At 39.3% G+C, this 24,789-nt stretch overlaps 1 protein-coding gene across 4 annotated transcripts in view; it reads right to left on the bottom strand.

The window, feature by feature from the left end:
• Positions 1–24,789, bottom strand: part of RASGRF2 (Ras protein specific guanine nucleotide releasing factor 2) — a 270,733-nt gene that overhangs the window by 159,463 nt on the left and 86,481 nt on the right. For all 4 annotated transcript variants that reach the window (XM_032156933.2, XM_058440755.1, XM_058440754.1 and 1 more), the window contains exons 3-4: positions 4,147–4,294; positions 1,748–1,837 (exon numbers count right to left, since the gene is read on the bottom strand). In XM_032156933.2, the coding sequence (XP_032012824.1) occupies positions 1,748–1,837; positions 4,147–4,294 (238 nt within the window). The remainder of the gene's footprint in view (positions 1–1,747; positions 1,838–4,146; positions 4,295–24,789) is intronic.

A 24,789-nucleotide genomic window follows, 5' to 3' on the forward strand; every position in this document is an offset into this window, starting at 1 on the left:
CAGTGTTGTCACCATGTTATCGGTTTTTATACAGGCATTAAAGTCACTCTACGTCAATAAAAATTAACCACATTTTAACACAATTATGTGGGAAAATCATTCAGATTATTTGAAGAAATCTAACAAAAATTTCCATGAATTATAACCAATTTTAAGTTTTAGTCTATTAAGGTAAAAAAAATTATGTTGATATTTGCCAAGACCAAAATAGAGAAATGATTCATTCATTGTTAACACTTTTTTCCATGCAGACATTATTTTGAAATGGGACATAAAGAACAAAAAATTAATCTCAAAACCTATTTAACAAGTATAAAAATTGGTTTAAAAATTATTAAGAAACAAGAAGGTAGAAAAATATTTTTAAAATTTTATCAGTATTCTTTCATTTAACAGAAATATTTTAAAAAATCAACTTAATCGGATTTTGTGTTAAGTAAAACCTTTCTATTTACTTGGGCAGGGGGTGCTTGCTGACCAATAGATGCTTCAGCTATTTAATAATAGACCAGTTTCTACCACACGCCTGAAAATTGAATTTTATTAATTTTTCTTTACATGCGACTGCATATTATTAAAGGAAAGGCAATAGAATTAATCTTGTTTCCAGACTGACTAGATGGGAATTTTTTTTAAGAAATTAATCTTATAACACAATAGCATAAGCCTGATTCAAAAAAAATTAATTTCTAAGAAATGAATAGTGTTATTTTACTTTTTTATTTCTGGAAAACTGAAAACATTTGACTTAATCCTAAGAATCATTTCTATTTCAAATTCCAAGCAATATTTAAAGTTGTAAAAAAGAATATAAAATATAATTTAAAATCAATTTTGTAGAAAACACGATAGTCTCTAAAATTGATCTGAATTCCATAGGGATGATGTGAAAAATAATAGGCAAGCCTGAGAAAGTGCAGTGGCCTGTGTGTTTTAGCCAATCAACAAACATTTACTGATCATCTTTAAAATGCCCAGGTAAATGCTGGGCACATTAAAGTTTTGTTACAGTGAAAGGGGAAAGATTATTAGTATAAAATAGGAGGAATAATAACAAATTAAAAAGAAATAAGATTTGAAGATGAATATCCAGGGAAATTTCCTCAAATATGATGCTTTTTACTTACTATTAACAAAGCTGAGTAAGTGCTTTATATAAGACAATCAAGATCATGGGATCAAAACCTAAATGGCGAAACAAAACACAGTGGACTAGAGTGACAGCCAGCGTTTGGTTCATTGCAAAAGTTGTGCAATTATAAATGGCAGTAAGAGGGAAAAATCTGCTGATTGTGTGGATGTTAAACAAGAAACAATAATAAAACAGAAATATAAGCGGATGTGCTGATTTACTCAATCTTCACACATGCACAAAAAAAATCTTTCTTAAATAGCACTAAAGATTAAAGCTAAAAGAAATATTTTTGAAATGTAATTTAAAAATATTCCCCCCAAATATGAAAGCCACGCAAAATCAAGAGGTTGAACAGCACCTAATTAACCCCACTGGAGAATACTATTGTCTTAATGCCTGGTTTTGGCATCCTTCCTAGACAGTGTAAAGAAATCTCAAGCAGAAATTCTCTAGAGTAGCCATGTCTGGATCACTCTGCAGGGCAAGTCTGGGAGCCACGGCCCAGAAACACCAAGACTGCTCCCAGCTCATGCACAGGGTGGCAAAGATACCATCATAGAACAGATGACTGGCCACCATGCTCCTGCAAAGCTGGAAACCTCCAGGCCCTACCTTTTTAATTTTCTTGATATCTGGATCTTCATCTTCTTGGTTGCTTTGGTAAGGTCGCATTCGTTCTTTGGTTTTATTAAGAGCAATAATCTGGAACACAAAGTTGGTCCATTTCATGATTTGGGAAATGCTGGATTATAGCCATAACACACAGGAAGCTCTGCCTACAAAGGTGGTCCAATGAGATCCTCAGGAAACATCCACTTTTTATGCACCCTCTCTTCCTTTGGTGCTGAGATGGGGGAAACATAAACTTTACTCCAAGCAAGGTATCACCAACAAAAGTGTTTATAAGAAGTGGCTGTGTAAAGTGTGACCTGGGATCTGGGCTAGCAGAAATGTTAGCCCAAAACTCAGCCCCAGCTGCCGGTGGTGAGCAGGCCAAGACCTTGTCAGGAGCCCAGCGATATGTCCGTCCCCTCGCCTGAAGGTGGCTGCCTGCAATGCCCTGTGGTCCCCACATGCAGTGACACTCAGCTCAGAGTCCCTGGTTCTGGCCATTGGCCTGTAGAGTCTTCCAAAGCACATGGCACCTCAGACTCACAGACATCCTTAGGAAAATGGCAACTGTAAAGGGAACTTCAGAGCCCTGGGGCTGGTCCAAGCCAACCAAGAGAATTCCTCAGAAAAGGTAAAAAGGATCAAAATAACCTGGGATCGCTTTATATCTCCAGCTCAGTTCTGTGACCTGTGAGGGGCATTTCAAGACTGGGTGGCCTCTCAACTACACATAGCAGTAAAATTCTCTAGACCAGCACTCAACAGCAGGCTCTTACAAGCTTAAGAACCTATACAGACCTACTAGTCAGCAATATCTTAAAAGTTAAGAGATCATAATTGCCCCTCTCTAGCCTGTCTTTATATTTTGTCCCCAGTACCAAATACACCCCTCTGCCATTTTCTGGCAAGGAGGTGGGAAAAGAAAGGGAGTAGGAAATAAACTATGGCTCCTGTCAAGAGACCAGAGAAGACATACCTGCAACTGACAGTTTTTTGCTACAATCTACATTCAGACTAAAATAGAACATAGTGAAGGCAGATAAACACACACAAATATTGAGGAACATTGCCTGGTGTTGAGCTTCTCTCGTGGAGTAAATACCAACCTCTTTCACTGAGCAGACAAGCATCTGCTCTAGCTTACAGTGGCAAAGAAAGAACACAATAATTTTGTTTTAAATAACAGTGCCTGATATAGTCTTTTAAAATGCAGGTTTGTTAAGTTTTCTGTTGCTGTTTTCACTATATCAGATATCAGGGTCAAATTGGGAAGTTAACAACTGTAATAATATGGTGAACACCATCTGCAAGTTGTCATCATCAGAGAAGCTGCCACATCTCCGTTGCAGGAAGCTTGTACCCATGCTCTCAACACCGGAGGTGATGTGTGCAGGGAGCAGAAGGCGAAAACCCCACCTAGGTTTCACAGGGTGTGTCTCAGAGGAAGGTGCGAGACACAAAAAGGAAAATGTTATCTGATGACAATAAAGATGACAAGAACATTGCCAAAACTGACGAGCCTAAACTGTTTCTGTCAATGAGGATACAATTACTAGTAGGTTTCATTGTGTCCTATTCCCTTCTTTGAATCTCAGAAGATACTAATGCATCCCTGGGCAGAAAGAGGGAGGAAATCTCATTATCTGCATTCCTCTCCCATTCTTCAGTGATTGCTTACTGCCCATGAGGAAGGATAGGACAGTGGGAAAGGTACATTCAGGATTCTCTATCTAGACTGAGGCCTGGGAGGGAGGGAGGACCCAGGCACACACCATGGCTGTGGACTCTAAAACCGCCTCTGCTCACACTGGGCATCAGCCTCACTATCTGGGGATGCAAGGCCTGAGAAGTTCACACTCTGAGGGAGGGAGGGGGAAGCAGGAATTCCAACTCCAGGGAAAAATGCACCCTAGCAAATGTCTTATAGTTTAATCCAAATGTTCTTTTCAAAACTGTGGAGGGGAGAAGGTTGGAATCCTTCAAATCTAAAAGAGTAAAGTATTTCTGAATTCATTACTGGTCCTCCCTTAGTTGTCGTTTTAGACTTTAATTGAATCTATGGCAGACTCATAATTAGCATTACTGTAGGGTGTCTGAAAACAGTTAAATGCTATAGTCAATTCTTGAATTTCTGAGCTAATGAAGGGTATCAGGAGAACAAATAACCACCCCTCACCAAAAAAAAAAAAACAAAAACACAAATTCCTACAGCACATTTACCTACCTAATTCTAATATAGACATTAGATTAATGTCTAGGTCAGGCCCAGCCACGTATGTGTTGATGTCAGAGGAAGTCAGCCCGGGATTGAAATGGTGCCCTGAATAGGCCTTAAGTAATCATGAGGAAATGATGGTAAACGTGAAACAATGAGAAGGAATCTATCGACTGGGAAATACCTCTGATTTAAGCCTTTCGATTTCTGTGTCTTGATCTTCAAGTTGATGTCGGAGTTGGTTAGCTGCAATTTTTTCTGTCTCTACGATCTGAACTAGATGAATGTACTTCTGCATTAATACTTCCCTCTCAATCAAAATGTCTGCATAACTTGAGAGAAAATTACACAGTTAGTCATTGAGATATTGTTCTATTATATATAGTTCCATATAGAATATAATATGCTACATTTGAAAAAGAAGTTATAAGCATTGTTTGTTCAGCTATCTCTACTTGACATTAAAGTTAACTTTCAGCTTACATTTGGTATCCTTCAACGATGAAGAATTTAAATAATCATTTTACATATCTTTTACTAAGAATTCATTTAATGATACTTGCTACCCAAAAAATCTTACATAGAAGTGGGAAAAGTACAAAAGAAATCGTAATAATTTTAAAAAGAAAGTAGTGTGTCTTCTTTAACAAAAAAACTGAGGTCTTTTGAATTCTGGCACATGGTTTCCAGGGATGCTATTCAAAATATTTCACCGAGTAAGATATTAGCCAATCAAAATAAACCTGCTCCCAAACAGAATGAATGCAGACACCATTACAACAGGCACTAACTGGAAAAAAGCTAGCTATTATGTCTGTATTAGTGACCACCAGCTCTGCTGGGCTCTCTTTAAGATTGCAAAATCATTGACTACTGTATTTCTAAAGCCAACAGAAATAGAAATTATATTCTAGAAATAAGTTTAGATTATTTGGGCCCTAACTCCTGCAGCCTAGCCTGTATCTCTGTGTTTGGTCAAGTATGGTAAAACAAAACTTACTCTTAGATTTTTACTGATGATATAATTCTGTGGTATCTAAAATTTTGCCTCCAGATCTTCTTGCATCATTCAGGATGATGAAATGGATATTCTTCCATGCATATCATCTTTCCCCAATGGTATGATAGTAATAATTCATGATAGTTACTATTTATTGAGTGCATAGGATATAGTATACATTATTTCATCTCATAATCCCAGCAACCCCAGGAGATTTGTGATCCCAGTTGCCCAGAGAAGGAATTTGATCTTCACAGAGGCAAAGTACTGACCTCAGATCACACAGCTAGTAGGTAGCAGGGCTGGGATTCAAATTAAGGTATGTCTGACCCGAAGTCCATGTTCTTAAACACCAGCTAAACTGCCTCTCTCATGAGAAAGTGCACGCTGGACATAAACAAGAATGTTGCAGCAGAAGTGTTTTGAGATACCTGCCCAATCTTCCACACACTTACCTCCTCTTTGGGAACTTGGGCCATGGCAAGCCATGTTTATACCACAAAAGCTGCCCTCATGACCACATTAAACCAGCCTAAAAAGAGATAACTGGTGCAAGCTAAACCAAATGGATTCTTTCCCCTTGGAATCTGGGATTGTACCTCGCTTTATTTGCTTGAACTGCAATAATATTAACTTGGAAGTTCTAGTTGCCATTTTTGGGCAGCCATATTTGGCCACATCCGTGCCAAAACAGTCAAAGTGAGTCCGACGGGAGAGAAAAGAATAAGCAGATGTTCAGAAAAGCAAAGACAAGAGAGACAGAAAGTTAATGGCTACCTGGGCTCCTGTAGCTTTCTAGTTCCTGGTGCCAGGCCCTCATGACACTGGAATACAATTTTAGCCTGGGGTTCAGGGAGATACTGCAGTGTCCTGCTAATAAATTCCTTCTTTTAACCTAAACTGGTTTGAGGTTTAGGTTACTTGGTTAATGTTGCTTGGAACTAAAAGTCTTAAGACACTTCTAAAATCACAGTTTTAGGTCAATTATGTCAACATCCTCAGCATCTGTATCGTGTGTGTTGTTAGGGTTAGAAAAGAACCGTGTCAGCAATATTTTCAAGTCACTCATTCTGAGAAATTACCCAAAGAGAATAGAAGGGGAGGCTATGAAATTACAAGTGACAGGAAGGGAAAAGAAGAAGAAAAGATAGAAGAGTCTTGATAGGAATATGCTATGGGAGAACTTAAGGGAGAAAAATAATAATAGAGCATAAAAAAAGCAATTGCTATAAAAATTCTGCCTTTCTCATCAGTTTTATTAGAAATATGCCAAATTGGTTACAAATATATTACATCAGTGTTAGGTAGCAAAGCAGTATTTTCTTTTCTCTTAAAAAAGAAAAAGAAAAAGAAAAAGGCAGGTCCAGTTTGGAATGCAAGGCTGACTTCACACAGACTCATCACCAACGTCTGCCTCCCTGCGCTTCCAAGGTCTTTGCTAGGAAAATTGTTTTCTGTTTAAAGAACGAAACCATAAGAGCATGATAAAAACAGGAAAATATGCCATCAATAGACCAGACATCCTCAGCACCTATCTAATGGAATTTGTAAAATTCCATGAAGAGAAAAACTAAGCAAGCAGAATTAGCTTGGTGGGGAAATGAGAGTAGAGGAAACCACAGATACAGATACCTTGCATAAGCACGCTTCTCACCAAGAGTGGCCCAAATGTAAACAACAGAGGGTAGGCAAGGGCAATTGTTATGATCTTCCATTAAACAAGTACCTTTAGAATATCTGAAGTTAGGCTCCTCCTCTTCACACCCCTCAAAAATAAGAAATAAAAGGCACAGCTGGCAGTAGCGACATGTCCCCAGCTGACAGTGCAAGGTCTGCTTTCTCTAGAAAAGGGTGGCACCTTCCTAAAGAAGACCTCTAATGAAGGAGCTGGACTCTGAGAACAGAGCTTGGGTTTACTCCAGACATTCACCGTGGACACAAGGCGGAACCAAGAAGGGAAAGGCTTTAAGAGAGCCTGGAAATAAAATACACCGTATTCATTTTCTATTCTGTAACAACAGAACTTAAGCCACTAAGTTTGGTGATAATTTGTTACGGAATAGAAAATGAATACAGTGTATTTTACTTCCAGGCTCTTAAATCAATATATATTTATTATCTCATAGTTTCTGTGGGTTAGGAGTCTAGGCTCAGTTTAGCTAGACCTTTAGGTCAGGATGTCACGAGGCTATGATCACGGTGTCAATCAAGATGCATTATCATCTTGAGGCTTGACTGGGCAAGAATCCTATTCCAAGTTCATTCAGGCTGCTAGAAAAGTTCATTTGCTTGCTGCTATAGAACTCGTAGCAGCTTCCTTCTTCAAAGCCAGTGGGAGAACATTTCTCACCTGCTCTGTAAGGTCTTTCATCTGATTAAATCAGGCCCACTAAGGACCTTTTTTATTAACTCAATATTAACTGATTTAAGACTGTAATAGTATCTTCAGTAACCGTTTTCTTTTGCCATATAACATAACCTAATCAAGGACGTCACTATCCCATCATGTTTCCATATTTTAGTGGGTAGTAGCAAGTAACAGGTTCCAGTTGTGTGGGCTAAAGGGTATAGAATTATACAAGGAACAATTTCCAACCCACCTTCCTACTGTCTGCCCACATATCTGAAAAGGAAGCTGACACATGTTACACGATGCAGCATTCACAGTCACAGAGTAAGCCCAGACCAACTACCCGTAATGTCCCACAAGATCCTTCATTTAGAAACAAGGAGTAGCAGACACTCATGAAAACCAGCCTCCCCTCTCACCACACAAGGCCCCTATAGTAGGCAGCATCTAAGATGGCCCCCAATGATCGCTGGCTTCTAGTACTCACCCCCTTAGGTAAAAGGGCCTTCCTTTTGAGTGTGGGCTGGACCTAAGTGACTCACTTATAAAGAATACAACACGGCAGGAGTGATGGGATGGCAATTCCATGATCAGTTTATAAGACTCTGGGTTCCATCTCACTTGCCTTCTCTTGCTGTCTTGCTGGTTTGCTTTGATGGAAGTCAGCTGCCAGGTTCTGAGCTACTCTACAGAGAGGCCCATGAATAAAGTAGACACTGTAGGAGGCCTCTGGCCAAGAGTCATTTAGGAACTGAGCTCAAGCCAACAACTGGTAAGGAAGCGAATCTAGCCAACAGCAGAGTGAGTGAACTTGGAAGTGGATCCTTCCCCAGTTGCGCATTCAGATGAGAATACAGACCTGGCCAACACCTTGATTGTAGCCTTGTGAGACACCTTTGGGCAGAGGCACCCAGCTAAGCTATGCCTGGGTTGCTTACCCACAGAAACTGTGTATAACAATAAATTGTTTATTGTTCTAAAAATTGTTAAGCAGCAAGAGATAACAAATACATCCCCAAATGAACAAACAGAAAAGACACTAAAAGAAACAAGGCTAATTCAGGCAAAAAGGCACTTACTACCTTCAGAAAGATATGGAAGGATATTAGACATAAAGCGAAAAGAGGCTGCCATGGAAAAGGAGTAATCAGATTTTTAAAAAAAAGAGTTCTTGGAAAAAAAAGATAATTACTAAAATTTTATAGCTCAATGGAATTACTAACCAATAACCCAGACATGGCTAAAAACTAAGCTGGGTGGTCAGAGAGGTCAAATAAAGAACACTAAACAAAAATATAAAGAGACTGGAAATATAAAAGGAAAACTGAGTAACCTAGAGTATAGATCCAAGAAGTCTAATATCTGTCTTGTGGGAGTTCCAGAAAGGAAAAAGTTAGACTGCAATAGGGAAAAAATATCAATAACAAAGAAATGAGAGCTGGGCACAGTGGCTCACACCTATAATCCTAGCACTTTGGGATGCTGAGGCAGGCAGATCACCTGAGGTCAGGAGTTTGAGACCAGCCTGGCCAACATGGTGAAACTCCATCTTTACTAAAGTACAAAAAATTAGCCAGGTGTGGTGGCGGGCATCTATAATCACAGCTACTTGGGAGGCTGAGGCAGGAGAATCGTTTGAACCCGGGAGACAGAGGTTGCAGTGAGCCGAGATCACACCACTGCACTCCAGCCTGGGCAACAAAGTGAGACTCCATCTAAAAAATTAAAAACAGAAATGGAAGAAACTTTCCCTGAACTGAGCATAGCACAGTTCAAATAGAATAATCCAAATACCAGACAAGATAAATGAAAACATTTCATACTCTGATACATCCTGGTAAAATATCAGAATTCTAAGGATAGAGAAAAATTATAAAAGCTTCCAAAGAGAAACAACAGGTAGCAAAAGGAAGTGAGAATCATGCTGTCATAGTTTTTTTTTTTTTTTTCTGTCATACTTTTTATCATTAACTTGGAATTCTAGGTGGCAACAGAGAATTGTGGAGAAAATATTTTGAGCCTGCTTAACAATTTCTAAAACAATAAACAATACACAGACAACCAATCACTGACGAAGTACCAAGACAAGACAGGAAAAACTTACTATCCCCACACACTTAGTGCAGGAAAAAATTATGAGGAGGTTTTCCAGCCAAACAAAACAGAAATCAAAGACAATAAAATGACATTGAATGCAAGAAAACAAGCCAGATGAAGTAAAGGAAGGTAGAGAGAAACTAGAAGTTGACACATGCAAGGTTCTCCTTCGAGGAGCAAATATTCAATGACATACAGTACATTTCATTCTCTGTGGGACCAAACATCAACCTTGATACTTTGGGACACAATACTTGTTTTAACCACTATGGAAATGTTCCTTATTGGTTTTTAATTTTCAGAATCAGCCTATGACAAAACACAGAGGAACAATTTAGAGAACAGAATATGTCTAAAAGTTTATAAAGTGAGAATAAATAATAATGAAAGTAATAAAACCTCAGGATTAGAAAAGAAAAAGCAATGAAAACACATTAAATGTCTTAACTTATACTTATTTTTTCTTAGCAGAGTCAATACATACTGTCTAAAGTTGATAAATCAATAGAGGTTTAATTATATTATTTTAAGACATGAAGTCAACTAATTTAAGATCCAAAAATATGTAAGTAACAAAAACAGAGGGAACAAAAGACAGGGGACATAAGAGGTATTGTAAGGATGTTAAATTTTTCATTTTTATGCCAGAGAATCAACCACACTGGCTAAAATTATTAAGTCAAGAAATAGACAAAAGGGTTTCACAGAACATAATAAACAAATGACCAATAAATGCATGAAAAAGGGTCCTTCTTGCTGGGCACAGTGGCCTATGCTTACAATCCCAACACTTTGGGAAGCTGAGGTGGGAGGACACCCTGAGGCCAGGAGTGACCAGCCTGAGCAACATAGTAAGATCTCATCTCTACAATTTTTTTTTTTTTGTCAGCTGGGATCAGTTGTGGTGGCTCATGCCTGTAATCCCAGCACTTTGGGAGGCTGAGGCAGGTGGATCACTTTAGCTCAGGAGTTTGAGACCAGCCTGGGCAACATGGTGAAACCCTATCTCTACAAAATAAATACAAAAATAAGCTGGGTGTGGTGGCATGCACCTGTAGCCCCAGCTACTTGGGGGGCCAAGGAGGGAGGGTCACTTGAGCCTGGGAGATCAAGGCTGCAATGACGGTATTCATGCCACTGCACTCCAGGTTGGGTGACAAAATGAGACCCTATCTCAGAAAGGAAGGAAGGAAGGAAGGAAATAAATTAGCTGGGTGTGGTAGCATACACCTATAGTCCCAGCTACTCAAGGAGGCTGAGGCAGGAGGATCACTTGAGCCCGGGAGTTTGAAGCTGCAGTGAGCTATGATCGCACCACCACACTCCAGCATGGGAAACAGGGAGAGATCCTGTCTCAAAAAAAAAAAGTCCTTCTTAATCAAAGAAGTACAAATTATTTACCAAAACTGGTTAAGATTTTTAGAAAAAATAGTACTCAGGGCTAACAAAGATATAGTAAATAGATATTGTCCTATAGTACCACTGAAGTGAGTCATTGTAGAAGCCAATATCACAATATGTATCAAAACAAGTCAAAATGGTTATATCCTTTGCCTTCATAATTTCACTTCTAATAATATCACTCAAGAAAAATAATCTGATACTTGCACAACGAGATACAAAAGAAACAAAATGTTCATTCATTAAAAACAAATATAAGAAAATGGAGACAATCTAAATATACACATTTATAATATGGGATTGGTTAAATAAGTAATAATATGTCTACATAATGGGATGATAACAAGCCATTTAAAATACTTTTTTAAAAAATAGTCATAATATAATGGCACATACCTAAGATTTATTAATAAACAGAAAAAAAAAACAATTGAGATAAACATTATATGTACATGTACATGTATATATGTTCATATATAGACGGAGAAAATTAAGTATATACACAGACATAAGCAGAAGAGAAGGGAAGAGAGAGACAGAGAGAAAGGTACTCTAATGAGAGACATACAGCAAAACTTAAAGGGAGCTTTCTTTGGCTGGAGCAATTATGGGTGATTTTTAACTACTTGAGTTACTTCTTTTGTGCTTTTCCATACTTTCCAATATTTCTGCAATATTAAGTGGGGAGAAAAGAGAAAATACACAAAATCCTAATGGTCGTTATTTACTTCATGCATTGGGATTATAAGTAACATGATTTCCTTCTTCCTAGGTTCCTGTGAGTCCAAATTGATTCTTTGAGTCAACAAATATTTACTGAGTGTTGTATATTTGGGAACTGTTCAAAGCACTGGGCACAGGAGTAAACACAGTAGGAAAAAAAATCTGTGTCTTTATGAAGCTTATACAGCAGTAGAGAGAGAAAGACAACACTAATAAGACAAATCTATCATATGTCACCTGGTGATGAGTACTGTAGAGGAAAAACGGTAAGAGGAGAATAGGAAGTAGGAGGGCAGAGATTACAATTTTAACCAAGTGGTGAGGGCTCCTTTCATGGAGAAATGGTACTGGAGAAACGACTTGAAGCAGGGAGCTGTGTGGCTAGCTGATGGAACAGCTTCCAGGCCCAGGGAACAGTATGTGCAAAAGCCCTGCAGTGGGAGTGGGCATAGCCTGTCTAGGGAATGACAAAGTGGTGAGTTTCCTCAAGGGGAATGATATGGTTTAGATCTGTGTCACACCCAAATCTCACATTGAGATGTAATCTCCAGTGTTGGAGGTGGGGCCTACTGGGAGGTGTGTGGGTCATGTGTGGGTCATGGGGACACATCCCTCATGGCTTCAGGCTGTTCTCCAGACAGTGAATGAGTTCTCATGAGATCTGATTGTTTAAAAGTGTGTAGTATCTTCTCTATCTCTCGTTCCTGCTCTTGCTGTATGACCCACTTGCTCCTCCTTCGCCTTCTGCCATGAGTAAAAGCTTCCTGTGGTCTCTCCAGAAGTGGGGCAGATGCCGGTGCCGTGCTTCTACAGCCTGCAGAACTGTGAGCCAATTAAACCTATTTTCTTTATAAATTACCTGGCCGCAGGTTGTTTTTTTTTTTTGGTTTTGGTTTTTTTGTTTTTTGGTGGAGTCTCCCTCTGTTGCCCAGGCTGGAGTGGAGTGGCGAGATCTCAGCTTACTGCAACCTCCGCCTCCTGGGTTCAAGCAATTCTCTGCCTCAGCCTCCTGAGTAGCTGGGATTACAGGTGCCCGCCACTGTGCCTGGCTAATTTTTGTATTTTTAGTAGAGACAGGGTTTCACCACCTTGTCCAGGCTGGTCTTGAACTCCTGACCTCGTGATCCACCCGCCTTAGCCTCCCAAAGTGCTGGGATTACAAGTGTGAGCCACCACGCCCAGCCCAGGTATTTCTTTACAGCAATGCAAGAATGGCCTAAGACAGGCAGTAAGAAAGAGGTAGAAGAGGGAACGGGATTCTAAAGCACGTAGATCAATAGAAAGTCTCAGGTTTTCCCCCCGTCTGGCGAGGTGTAAGCTTTGATCAAAGGCCTTACAAGATTTCACTCTTTTTTTTTTTTTTTTTTTTTGAGACGGAGTCGCTCTGTCACCCAGGCTGGAGTGCAGTGGTGCGATATCAACCCACTGCAACCTCCGCCTCCCGGGTTCACGCCATTATCCTGCCTCAGCCTCCCTAGTAGCTGGGACTACAGGCGCCTGCCACCAGGCCCGGCTAATTTGTTATATTTTTTGGTAGAGAGGGGGTTTCACCGTGTTAGCCAGGATGGTCTGGATCTCCCGACCTCGTGACCCGCCGGCCTCGGCCTCCCGAAGTGCTGGGATTATGGGCATGAGCTACTGCACCCAGCCAAGATTTCAGTTTTTAACAGGATCACACTGGCTGTTCTGATGAGAAAGAAGGGTAGGGGTGGAGCACAAGAGGAGAAGGGGGAAGAGTTGGAACTATTACAATAATAATCCAGGCAAAAAGATTAAAGACAAGTCCAGGCCTGGGGACTTGACACAGAATAGTCATTCAAATGATTCAATGTCATTGTCAAATGAAATAAATTATATTATTCAAATGAAATAAATAATCTAATATGACCTAATATGATTTATCATCTACTATGATTGATTTCATCTAATATGATTTATTTTACACGGTTTCTTTTTTTTTTTTTTTGATACAGGGCCTTGCTCTGTTGCACAGGCTGGAGTACAGTGGCCTCTCAGGCTCAAAAAACCCTCCCACCTCAGCCTCCCAAGTAGCTGGGACTACAGGTGCAAGCTATCACACATGGCCAATTGTTTTTGTTTCGTAAGATGAGGTCTCACTATGTTGCCCAGGATGCATGGCTCCTTATTCTTCACATAGTAATTTTCAGGCCACGCCACTGATTTCATTAGGGCTCCCTGGTTTACTCCTCCTATTCTGCTCTTACTGGGGTATCCCCCCAACTCTGCATCACAAAACTTTCTTTACGTATCCCACTAGTAAATGGATGTCTGCTCCAGGATTGCATCAAATCAACTGAAAACACATGCAGGGCTTCCCTTCAATATTTCTCAGACCACTGGCATTTCTATTCTACTATAATGCCAATACATATCTTAGGTGATTAATTTTCCATTTACTAGGTAGTACTCAAGTTTTAAAATGTTTGCCTAATCTCCTTATTATTTTCATTTGGTTAGCTATTTTTTTATTTTGTATTTTTGCTTTTTAGTTCAACTCCCACAACAAAAAAAAGGATCCCCCTGCCAAAGGACATATAAATCAACATGGTGAAAGCATAACTCAAAATTCAGCTGTTGAGTACAAACAGATGTCAACATTAGGATATATATGGGAATAAAATATTAGTGTCTAATATTTATAAGAATTAATAATCATGTGTTATATATTTCAAAATAGCTGGAAAATAGGGTTTTTAATTAATTAATTATTTTTGAGGCAGGTTCTCGTTCTGTTGCCCAGGCTGAAGTGCAGTGGTACAATGACAGATCACTGCAGCCTCGACCTCCTGGGATCAAGCCATCCTCCTGCCTCAGCCTGCCAAATAGCTGGGACTACAGGTGCATACCACCAGGCCTGGCTAATTTTTTGATTTTTTTGTGGAGATGAGGTATCACTATGTTCCCCAGGCTGGTCTTGAACTCCTGGGCTCAAGTGATCCACTGGCCTCGGCTTCCCAAAGTGCTTGGATTATAGGCACGAGCCACTGTGCCCTGCTAAAGGGTGGTTTTTTAATGTCCTCATCACAAAGAAATAATAAGTGTTTAAGCTGACTAATATGCTAATTACCCTGATTTTATCATGATACAATGTATGCATGTACCGAAGCATCACCTTGTACCTCATAAATATGTACAATAATCATGTATCAATCATAAATGAACAAATAAAAATAAATAAAAAATCCTAACCACCATCACTCCATATGGAGAAAAGGGAACATTCAAATAAAATGTTGAAAAGTCCAAAGCAGAGGCACAGTGTGAAATTACAGACCTTAGTTATTTTATACAAGGGCAAAAATTATATTAGCTTAGCAAAAAGTTGTTGTTGCTGGGCCAGAATTCCACCCCACTTATTTTGACTGAGGACGTATATATGAAGCAAACTATAGCAAAACCCAAATGAAATGTCATAGCCCAGGTCACTAAAGGAACAACTGGTACCAGCCACTGCAAAAACATGCCAAATTGTAAAGACCATTGATGCTAGAAAGAAACCGCATCAACTAATGAGTGAAATAACCAGCTAACGTCATAATGACAGGATCAAATTCACACATAACAATATTAACCTTAAATGTAAATGGGCTAAATGCTCCAATTAAAAGACACAGACTGGCAAATTGGAGAAAGAGTCAAGACCCATCAGTGTGCTGTATTCAGGAGACCCATCTCATGTGCAGAGACACACACAGGCTCAAAATAAAGGGATGGAGGAAGATCTACCAAGAAAATGGAAAACAAAAAAAGGCACGGGTTGCAATCCTAGTCTCTGATAAAACAGACTTTAAACCAACAAAGATCAAAAGAGACAAAGAAGGCCATTACATAATGGTAAAGGGATCAATTCAACAAGAAGAGCTAACTATCCTAAATATATATGCACCCAATCCAGGAGCACCCAGACTCATAAAGCAAGTCCTTAGAGACCTACAAAGAGACTTAGACTCCCACACAATAATAATGGGAGACATTAACACCCCACTGTCAATATTAGACAGATCAACGAGACAGAAAGTTAACAAGGATATCCAGGAATTGAATTCAGCTCTGCACCAAGCGGACCTAATAGACATCTACAGAACTCTCCACCCTAAATCAACAGAATATACATTCTTCTCAGCACCACATCGCACTTATTCCAAAATTGACCACATAGTTGGAAGTAAAGCACTCGTCAGCAAATGTAAAAGAAGAGAAATTATAACAAACTGTCTCTCAGACCACAGGGCACTCAAACAAGAACTCAGGATTAAGAAACTCACTCAAAACCACGCAACTACATGGAAAATGAACAACCTGCTCCTGAATGACTACTTGGTACATAGCGAAATGAGGGCAGAAATAAAGATGTTCTTTGAAACCAGTGAGAACAAAGACACAACATACCAGAATCTCTGGGACACATTCAAAGCAGTGTGTAGAGGGAAATTTATAGCACTAAATGTCCACAAGAGAAAGCAGGAAAGATCTAAAACTGACACCCTAACATCACAATTAAAAGAACTAGAGAAGCAAGAGCAAACACATTCAAAAGCTAGCAGAAGGCAAGAAATAACTAAGATAAAAGCAGAACTGAAGAAGATAGAGACACAAAAAACCCTTCAAAAAAGCAATGAATCCAGGAGCTGGTTTTCTGAAAAGATCAACAAAATTGATAGACCACTAGCAAGACTAATAAAGAAGACAAGAGAGAATAATCAAATAGACACAATAAAAAATGAAAAAGGGGATATCACCGATCCCTCAGAAATACAAACTACCACGAGAGAATATTATAAACACCTCTATGCAAATAAATTAGAAAATCTAGAATATATAAATTCCTGGAAACATACACCCTCCCAAGACTAAACCAGGAAGAAGTGGAATCCCTGAATAGACCAATAACAGGCTCTGAAGTTGAGGCAATAATTAATAGCCTACCAACCAAAAAAAGTCCAGGACCAGGTGGATTCACAGCCGAATTCTACCAGAGGTACAAGGAGGAGCTGGTACCATTCCTTCTGAAACTATTCCAATCAACAGAAAAAGAGGGAATCCCCCTAACTCATTTTATGAGGCCAGCATCATCTTGTTACCAAAGCCTGGCAGAGACACAACAAAAAAAAGAGAATTTTAGACCAATATCCCTGATGAACATCAATGCAAAAATCCTCAATAAAATACTGGCAAACTGAATCCAGCAGCACATCAAAAAGCTCATCCACCATGATCAAGTGGACTTCATCCCTGGGATGCAAGGCTGGTTCAACATATGCAAATCAATAAAGGTAATCCAGCATATAAACAGAATCAACGACAAAAACCACATGATTATCTCAATAGATGCAGAAAAGGCCTTTGACAAAATTCAACAGCCCTTCATGCTAAAAACTCTCAATAAATTAGGTATTGATGGGACGTATCTCAAAATAATAAGAGCTATTTATGACAAACCCACAGCCAATATCATACTGAATGGGCAAAAACTGGAAGCATTCCCTTTGAAAACTGGCACAAGACAGGGATGCCCTCTCTCACCACTCCTGTTCAACACGGTGTTGGAAGTTCTGGCCAGGGCAATCACGCAGGAGAAAGAAATAAAGGGTATTCAATTAGGAAAAGAGGAAGTCAAATTGTCCCTGTTTGCAGATGACATGATTGTATATTTAGAAAACTCCATTGTCTCAGCCCAAAATCTCCTTAAGCTGATTAGCAACTTCAGCAAAGTCTCAAGATACAAAATCAATGTGCAAAAATCACAAGCATTCCTATACATCAATAACAGGCAAACAGAGAGCCAAATCATGAGTGAACTCCCATTCACAATTGCTTCAAAGAGAATAAAATACCTAGGAATCCAACTTACAAGGGATGTGAAGGACCTCTTCAAGGAGAACTACAAACCACTGCTCAATGAAATAAAAGAGGACACAAACAAATGGAAGAACATTCCATGCTCATGGATAGGAAGAATCAATATCGTGAAAATGGCCATACTGCCCAAGGTAATTTATAGATTCAATGCCATCCCCATCAAGCTACCAATGACTTTCTTCACAGAGTTGGAAAAAACTACTTTAAAGTTCATATGGAACCAAAAAAGAGCCCACACTGCCAAGACAATCCTAAGCCAAAAGAACAAAGCTGGAGGCATCATGCTACCTGACTTCAAACTATACTACAAGGCTACAGTAACCAAAACAGCATGGTACCGGTACCGAAACAGAGATATAGACCAATGGAACAGAACAGAGCCCTCAGAAATAATACCACACATCTACAACCATCTGATCTTTGACAAACATGACAAAAACAAGAAATGGGGAACGGATTCACTATTTAATAAATGGTGCTGGGAAAACTGGCTAGCCATATATAGAAAGCTGAAACTGGATCCCTTCCTTATACCTTATACAAAAATTAATTCACAATGGATTAAAGACTTAAATGTTAGGCCTAAAACCATAAAAACCCTAGAAGAAAACCTAAACAATACCATTGAGGACACAGGCACGGGCAAGGACTTTATGTCTAAAACACCAAAAGCAATGGGAACAAAAGCCAAAATTGACAAATGGGACCTAATTAAACTCAAGAACGTCTGCACAGCAAAAGAAACTACCTTCAGAGCGAACAGGCAATCTACAGAATGGGAGAAAATTTTTACAATCTACTCATCTGACAAAGGGCTAATATCCAGAATCTACAAAGAACCTCAACAAATTTACAAGAAAAAAACAACAACCCCATCAACAAGTGGGTGAAGGACATGAACAGACACTTCTCAAAAGAAGACATTTATGCAGCCAACAGACACATGAAAAAATGCTCATCATCACTGGCCATCAGAGAAATGCAAATCAAAACCACAATGAGATACCATCTCACACCAGTTAGAATGGCGATCATTAAAAAGTCAGGAAACAACAGGTGCTGGAGAGGATGTGGAGAAATAGAAACACTTTTACACTGTTGGTGGGACTGTAAACTAGTTCAACCACTGTGGAAGACAGTGTGGCGATTCCTCAGGGATATAGAACTATAAATAGCATTTGACCCAGCCATCCCATTACTGGGTATATACCCAAAGGATTATAAATCATGCTGCTATAAAGACACATGCAGATGTATGTTTATTGCAGCACTATTCACAATAGCAAAAACTTGGAACCAACCCAAATGTCCAACAATGATAGACTGGATTAAGAAAATCTGGCACATATACACCATGGAACACTATGCAGCCATAAAAAAGGATGAGTTCATGTCCTTTGTAGGGACATGGATGAAGGTGGAAACCATCATTCTCAGCAAACTAGCACAAGAACAAAAAACCAAACACTGCATGTTCTCACTCATAGGTGGGAATTGAACAACGAGAACACTTGGACACGGGAAGGGGGACATCACACACTGGGGCCTGTTGTGGGGTGGGGAGATGGGGGAGGGAAAACATTAGGAGATATACCTAATGTAGATGATGAGTTAATGGGTGCAGCACACCAATATGGCACATGTATACATATGTAACAAACCTGCAGGTTGTGCACATGTACCCTAGAACTTAAAGTATAATAAAAAAAAGAAAAGAATTATCTTATCCATTGTGGGCTTTATTTCTTAATTAAAGGAAGAATTTAACACAACTCAAGTAATTATCATACTTTCTTAATATTTGTTTAATGTAAAAGTTACTTAAGAATCTAATTTATGGGGAGAGATCTCTCTGTGGTTTGTTTGTATAAATGTGCACAGAGAATAAAGACTACTTAGAATAAAAAAAGAAAAAGAAAAACTCCACCTATCTCCAGGGTTATGCTAAATTTTATCCAGAAAACTGTTTGGAATCAGCATTCCTCATGTCAGGAGAATCCTGATGCCTTTGGGAGTGGAGAAAATCCAAGCATGGATGACAATAGCACAGCTCCTATCAAAGCAACATTTGCTTTGGCCTTACCTAAGCAAGGCCAGTTTCTCTATCTTTACTCACACCCCTTCGGCATTACTGTCACATACTGTTTCTGGTTCTCAAGTTCTCTCATGTCAGTATCTCCACTTCATTGGCTAATTAATATTTTTTAGATATCTCATTAAATGAGGTCCTAACACTGTCACCTCCACAAATGTCTTCTCTCTACTGACAGGCTCTTCCCTCCTAAGCTGTCTGCTCTACAGTAAATGGAAACACAAGCATCTTAGTTAAGAGAGATCAAAAAGAGAAAAAAAATTAAAGACTAAAAACCCCTCTTCTAAACATTGCTCCTTCTTTCCTGTTCACAGTCACAGTTCATTACTTAAACATTTCACTAAACTTTGGGACATGTGGAAAGTTGTCGATAATCCTTTCTGAAGCACAATTAAATATAAAAGCAGGCAAAATATTGTTACTAGGAAACACAACAGAACATCACTAATGGTAAAATTATTACCTTGGAACAGAGAAATTTTAAGGAGTGCTTCTAAAAGTGAGTATCTTTTATAGTACTATATTATGAAGCTGATGAAAATGTTTTATATCACTATAGATATTAATGATTCTTTCCTAACACTGAGACTTTCATTTCTGTTCCATGTGCATAAGTAGGTATTGGTAGAATTATCTTTATCATCACAGAAAATTCTTTAGCAAGAATACATATACAACTATGTTAATTCAACAAGAATGGATTAAAGGGGTTTATCTATGAGAACGTATAAAGACTCTAAGCAAAAAAGCAACGAAAATAAGTGTTGGTAAGGATGTGAAGAAACTGGCACCCTCAATACATTGCTGGTGGGAATGTAAAATGGTGCAGCCACTGTAGAAAACAGTTTGGCATCTCCTCAAAAAGTTAAACATAGAGTTACCAAATGACATGGCAATTCCACTCCTGGGCATATACCCAAGACAGTTGATAACATATGTTCACGTACAAATGCACACAAATATTCATAGCAGCATTATTCATACTAGAAAAAAGTGGGAACAACCTAAATGGCCATCAACTGAGGAGTAGATAAATAAAATGTGGTATATCCATACAGTGGAATAGAATTCAGCCATTAAAAGGAATGAAGTACTAATATATGCTACAACATTAACGAAGCTTGGAAACATTATGCTAAGTGAAAGAAATCAGACACAAAATGTTTGTAGGATTCCATCTATATGAAATGTCCAGAATGAGCAAATCCATAAACACAGAAAGGAGATTAGTGGTTGGCTAGAGCTAGGGGAAGTGGGGAATTGAGAGTGACAGCTATCGGATATGGGGTTTCTTTTGTGGTATTGAAAATGCTCCGAAATTAGTGGTGATGGTTGTACTATCTTGTGACTATACTAGAAAAACACTGAATTATACACTTTACAATGATAAACTTCATGGTATATGAAGTATATCTGATTTTAAAAAATATTTTTAAAAAGCAATAGAACAACTTCCCCCCAAAAGTAATATACTTTGATTGCATTTTAATTCAAAAACTCTAATGTCAAAAAAATTCCATAGGTATAACTACAAGACAAAAAAATGATGCAGGGTGATTTGAACAAACATAAAAGATGAATATATTTTTGTCATACAAAGAGCTTATTTAAAAACTTCTAGAAAAACACCAATATCAAAAAATGGGAAAAGGATATGAGATGATAATTTATATAGCAAATATAGACAGATATTAGCGATAGCAAAACACAATCTTATCAATAATCAAGAAAATGCTTATTATACCAATATATCATTTTTAACCCATTGATATAGTAAATATTTTAAAAAATGATTCCAGCTTTCTTCTGCCCTAATGGAGAGAAATTAAATCAGTACACGCATTTCTGAAAAGCAATTTGGCTTGGCCGGGCGTGGTGGCTCACGCTTGTAATCCCAGCACTTTGGGAGGCCGAGGCGGGCGGATCACGAGGTCAGGAGATCGAGACCACGGTGAAACCCCGTCTCTACTAAAAATACAAAAAATTAGCCGGGCGTGGTGGCGGGCGCCTGTAGTCCCAGCTACTCGGAGAGGCTGAGGCAGGAGAATGGCGTGAACCCGGGATGCGGAGCTTGCAGTGAGCCGAGATCGCGCCACTGCACTCCAGCCTGGGCGACAGAGCGAGACTCTGTCTCAAAAAAAAAAAGAAAAGCAATTTGGCACTATGCTGGGGCAGGGCACAAAAGATGAGTAGTACACAATTTGCGTTGAAGGAATTCAGTCTGACAGACAGATACAGACACATAAACAAATCAATGCAATAATCTCTTAGGTGCTTTGAGCGAAATAAGAAGTTACAGTGAGGGCTCAAAGAAGGGAATGGTCAGGCCTTCCTGCTGGCAGAGGAAGAAGACCAGGAAAGATGCAAGCTGCTAAGGGCTCCATCCTGAAAGATGTGTTGGTGTAGGTCAGACTGGAAGAGACATTCCCACACATTAAAAATCCTGTATGTGGTGGCTCCAGCTGGAGCCCAGGACATAAGGGGAGGGGTGGCATGAGGAGTTCGCAGAGGTCTGCTCGGAGGGGCCTCGCTTGGACTGGCTCACTCCATCCCAGAACTCAGAGCAAAGCCTAGCATTGGGTAGGGAAGCAATAAATATCAGTGAAATAATGAATATTTTCTCTTCTTAAAGCAACATGGAGGACTGTTATCTCTCTTTCTCTGTATATATTTAAAATTTTCTACAATAAGAAGTAAATTGAATTATAATAACTAAAAGCAACTGGGAACCCCGGAATTCCTTCAGCAGATCAGATGTTTGCTTAGAAAGGGCACTGTAGTAACTGTAGAGAATGGATGGGAAGGAAGCCAACCTGGAAGAGACAGGCGAGGTGGCAGAGCAATAGTCCAGGCAATCGGTGTTGGTGGCCTGCACCAGGGCAATGCTGCAGACACGTGGAGGAACGGAGACCAGTGATGTTCTGGGGAGAAATCCACAAGTGGTGACTGGAGTGAGCAGTTAGGCTGGGGTCAGGGGATGATATCCTGCTGGTTTGAGTGACTGAGTGTATAGGAGACTATGCCTTACACTCCCATCCAGGAAAGGAACGTGAAGCTGCCTAGAGAAATACATGAGTTTGGGTTTGTCTTGCTTAGTATCAGGTAATTCTGAGCACCCAGGGAGAGATGATATATAGATAGTTCAACATACAGAAATACATGTTGGTGAATTTCTACATATAATGGAGGCTATATATCTTTGTGGCTAAGTGCATAGGCTTTGGAGTCAGCCTGCCCAGGACTTGATTCCAGCTCTATAGTTTACCAGATTGGTGGCCCTCAGGAGGTCATTTCATCTCTCCAATACTCAGATTCACTGGGGATAGTGCCAGTTACTTCATGGGATATCATGCACATAGCATGGTATTTAGCAGAGAAAGTACTGAGAAACAGCAGCTCTATCTACACGGCCTAAGTCTGGGGAGTGGATCCAAGTGAGGAGACAGGAAGAGCAAGAGCAAAGCCCTACACAGCAGCCACAGTAAAGAAAGGGACAGAACACAAGGAGTAGTGAAATAGGACAAGAAGAAATTGTCAAAGGAGTAGAGGGAGAATCAGGAGGGAGAGACATCGTAAACAAAAGGAATGAAAATTTCGAGATAAGACTTAGGTCCCTATAAACTAATGTTAAAAGAAACCCTCCAAATTAGCATAAAAAGATGGCAAATAATGTGAATAGCAAATAAAAAGTCTGTAATTATATCATTCTACCTATCTATCCATATGCAAATATATAGAAAAATCTGGAAGTATGCACTCCAAACTGTTACCAGTAAATACTTCTGAGGAAGTAAATGGGCTTGGGGAAATAAACGGGGAGGGGGTGGAACTATAACTTTTTTGTATTGTCTGAATTTTCTTTCTTTCTTTTTTTTTTTTTTAGGGAACTTGCTTTTGTGTATTACTGGTGTAATTCAAAAGTAAGTATTAAATATGAACAGAAAGCTGAAGTTATATAAGGAAAGAAAAGCTTTGGAAATTCATTGTTGACCCAGGTGACAACAGTTACAGTAGAGTAGGGACAAAACCCACCAGAAAGAGCTGGAGAGAGGAAGAGCTGCGTGCCTAGGAGAGCAACTGAACCATTTCTTCAAGAAGCCGGGCTGCATGTGCAAGAGAAGACAGTAGCTAGAGGAGTATTCAGTGCCAAGAAAAGGCTTTCATTTCTCTTTTAAGACAGGAGAGTTTTTAGGAGATCCAAAAAATACAGGAAAAAAAGCTAAGGAGCGAAGAGTAAATAGACTGGAAATATAAGAGAGAAATGGAATAAGTAACGGAGCAAGAAATCAGAGACAGAGCTCAAGGTAGAAATTCGTCTTGAACCAGAGATGGTTCTCCTGGAGCAGGCAAAGAGAATCATGAGGATGGCTCCCTCCTGCAGGTGAGATGGTGTGCACATGAGAACGGGGCACCTGCCCGGTGAGTGTAGGCAGAAGGTCTGACTGCCTTGTCAGCTGGATGCTAAACGTGCAAGACAAGCACTTGAAACAGAAACACTGACAAGTAGGAAAGACAGCTGACAAAAGTATTAACAAAGCATTAAAATAAGAAAATTCAAGCCCAACTTTTCCCTATAGAAAACAATTGTAACCATCAAATCAAGTGAAATATTTCAGTTTAGTAGTTTAGTAGTATCCCTTCTCTTTCATGTTGTACTTTGCAGGCTGTAAGAGAAAAAAAATGTTGAATTATCTTTCATTGTGGCAAATATGAAGGCAAAGCCCTGACAGAATTTCTTAGCAAATAATAATAACAATAATAATACCTTAAACGAACAAAATCCACATTTTCATCTTTAAAGTAGTGACAGTTTTACTGTTACAAGAAGAATACAAATTATGGTGTTGGATTGCTTTAGGCTATAACATCACTGCCCATCTCTAATTTTTCTAGTCCTGTGATGTTGCTGTGACACATGAAACATTTTCAGCTTTTCTATGTCATCACTCTTCTCCGATTTGTGAGGGATTTCTCTCTGTGTGCATTCTCTAAAGAGCTGATTTTAGGGGGATGATATGACATACACAGCGGCCTTTAGTGCTGTACAGATTTTTATACCATATACTTTGCAGCAAATTAAGCCCTTTTCCAAGGATGAGGCCAGAAGCATTAGGTGCTGGGTGTCTGGTGCAGCTACCACACTGTGCGTGTGTGCATGTGTGTGTATTTCAAGGGAGAGAGAGAATGAACAACAGCTGTCTCAGACACATATAATCAAAAAGACTAAACATTAAAAACAGATCCAACAGGCTGCATTACAGCTTTCTTTACTGGAAAAGAGGAT

Source organism: Hylobates moloch, unplaced genomic scaffold (assembly GCF_009828535.3).
Source record: "Hylobates moloch isolate HMO894 unplaced genomic scaffold, HMol_V3 SCAFFOLD_6, whole genome shotgun sequence".
Classification (NCBI taxonomy): domain Eukaryota; kingdom Metazoa; phylum Chordata; class Mammalia; order Primates; family Hylobatidae; genus Hylobates; species Hylobates moloch.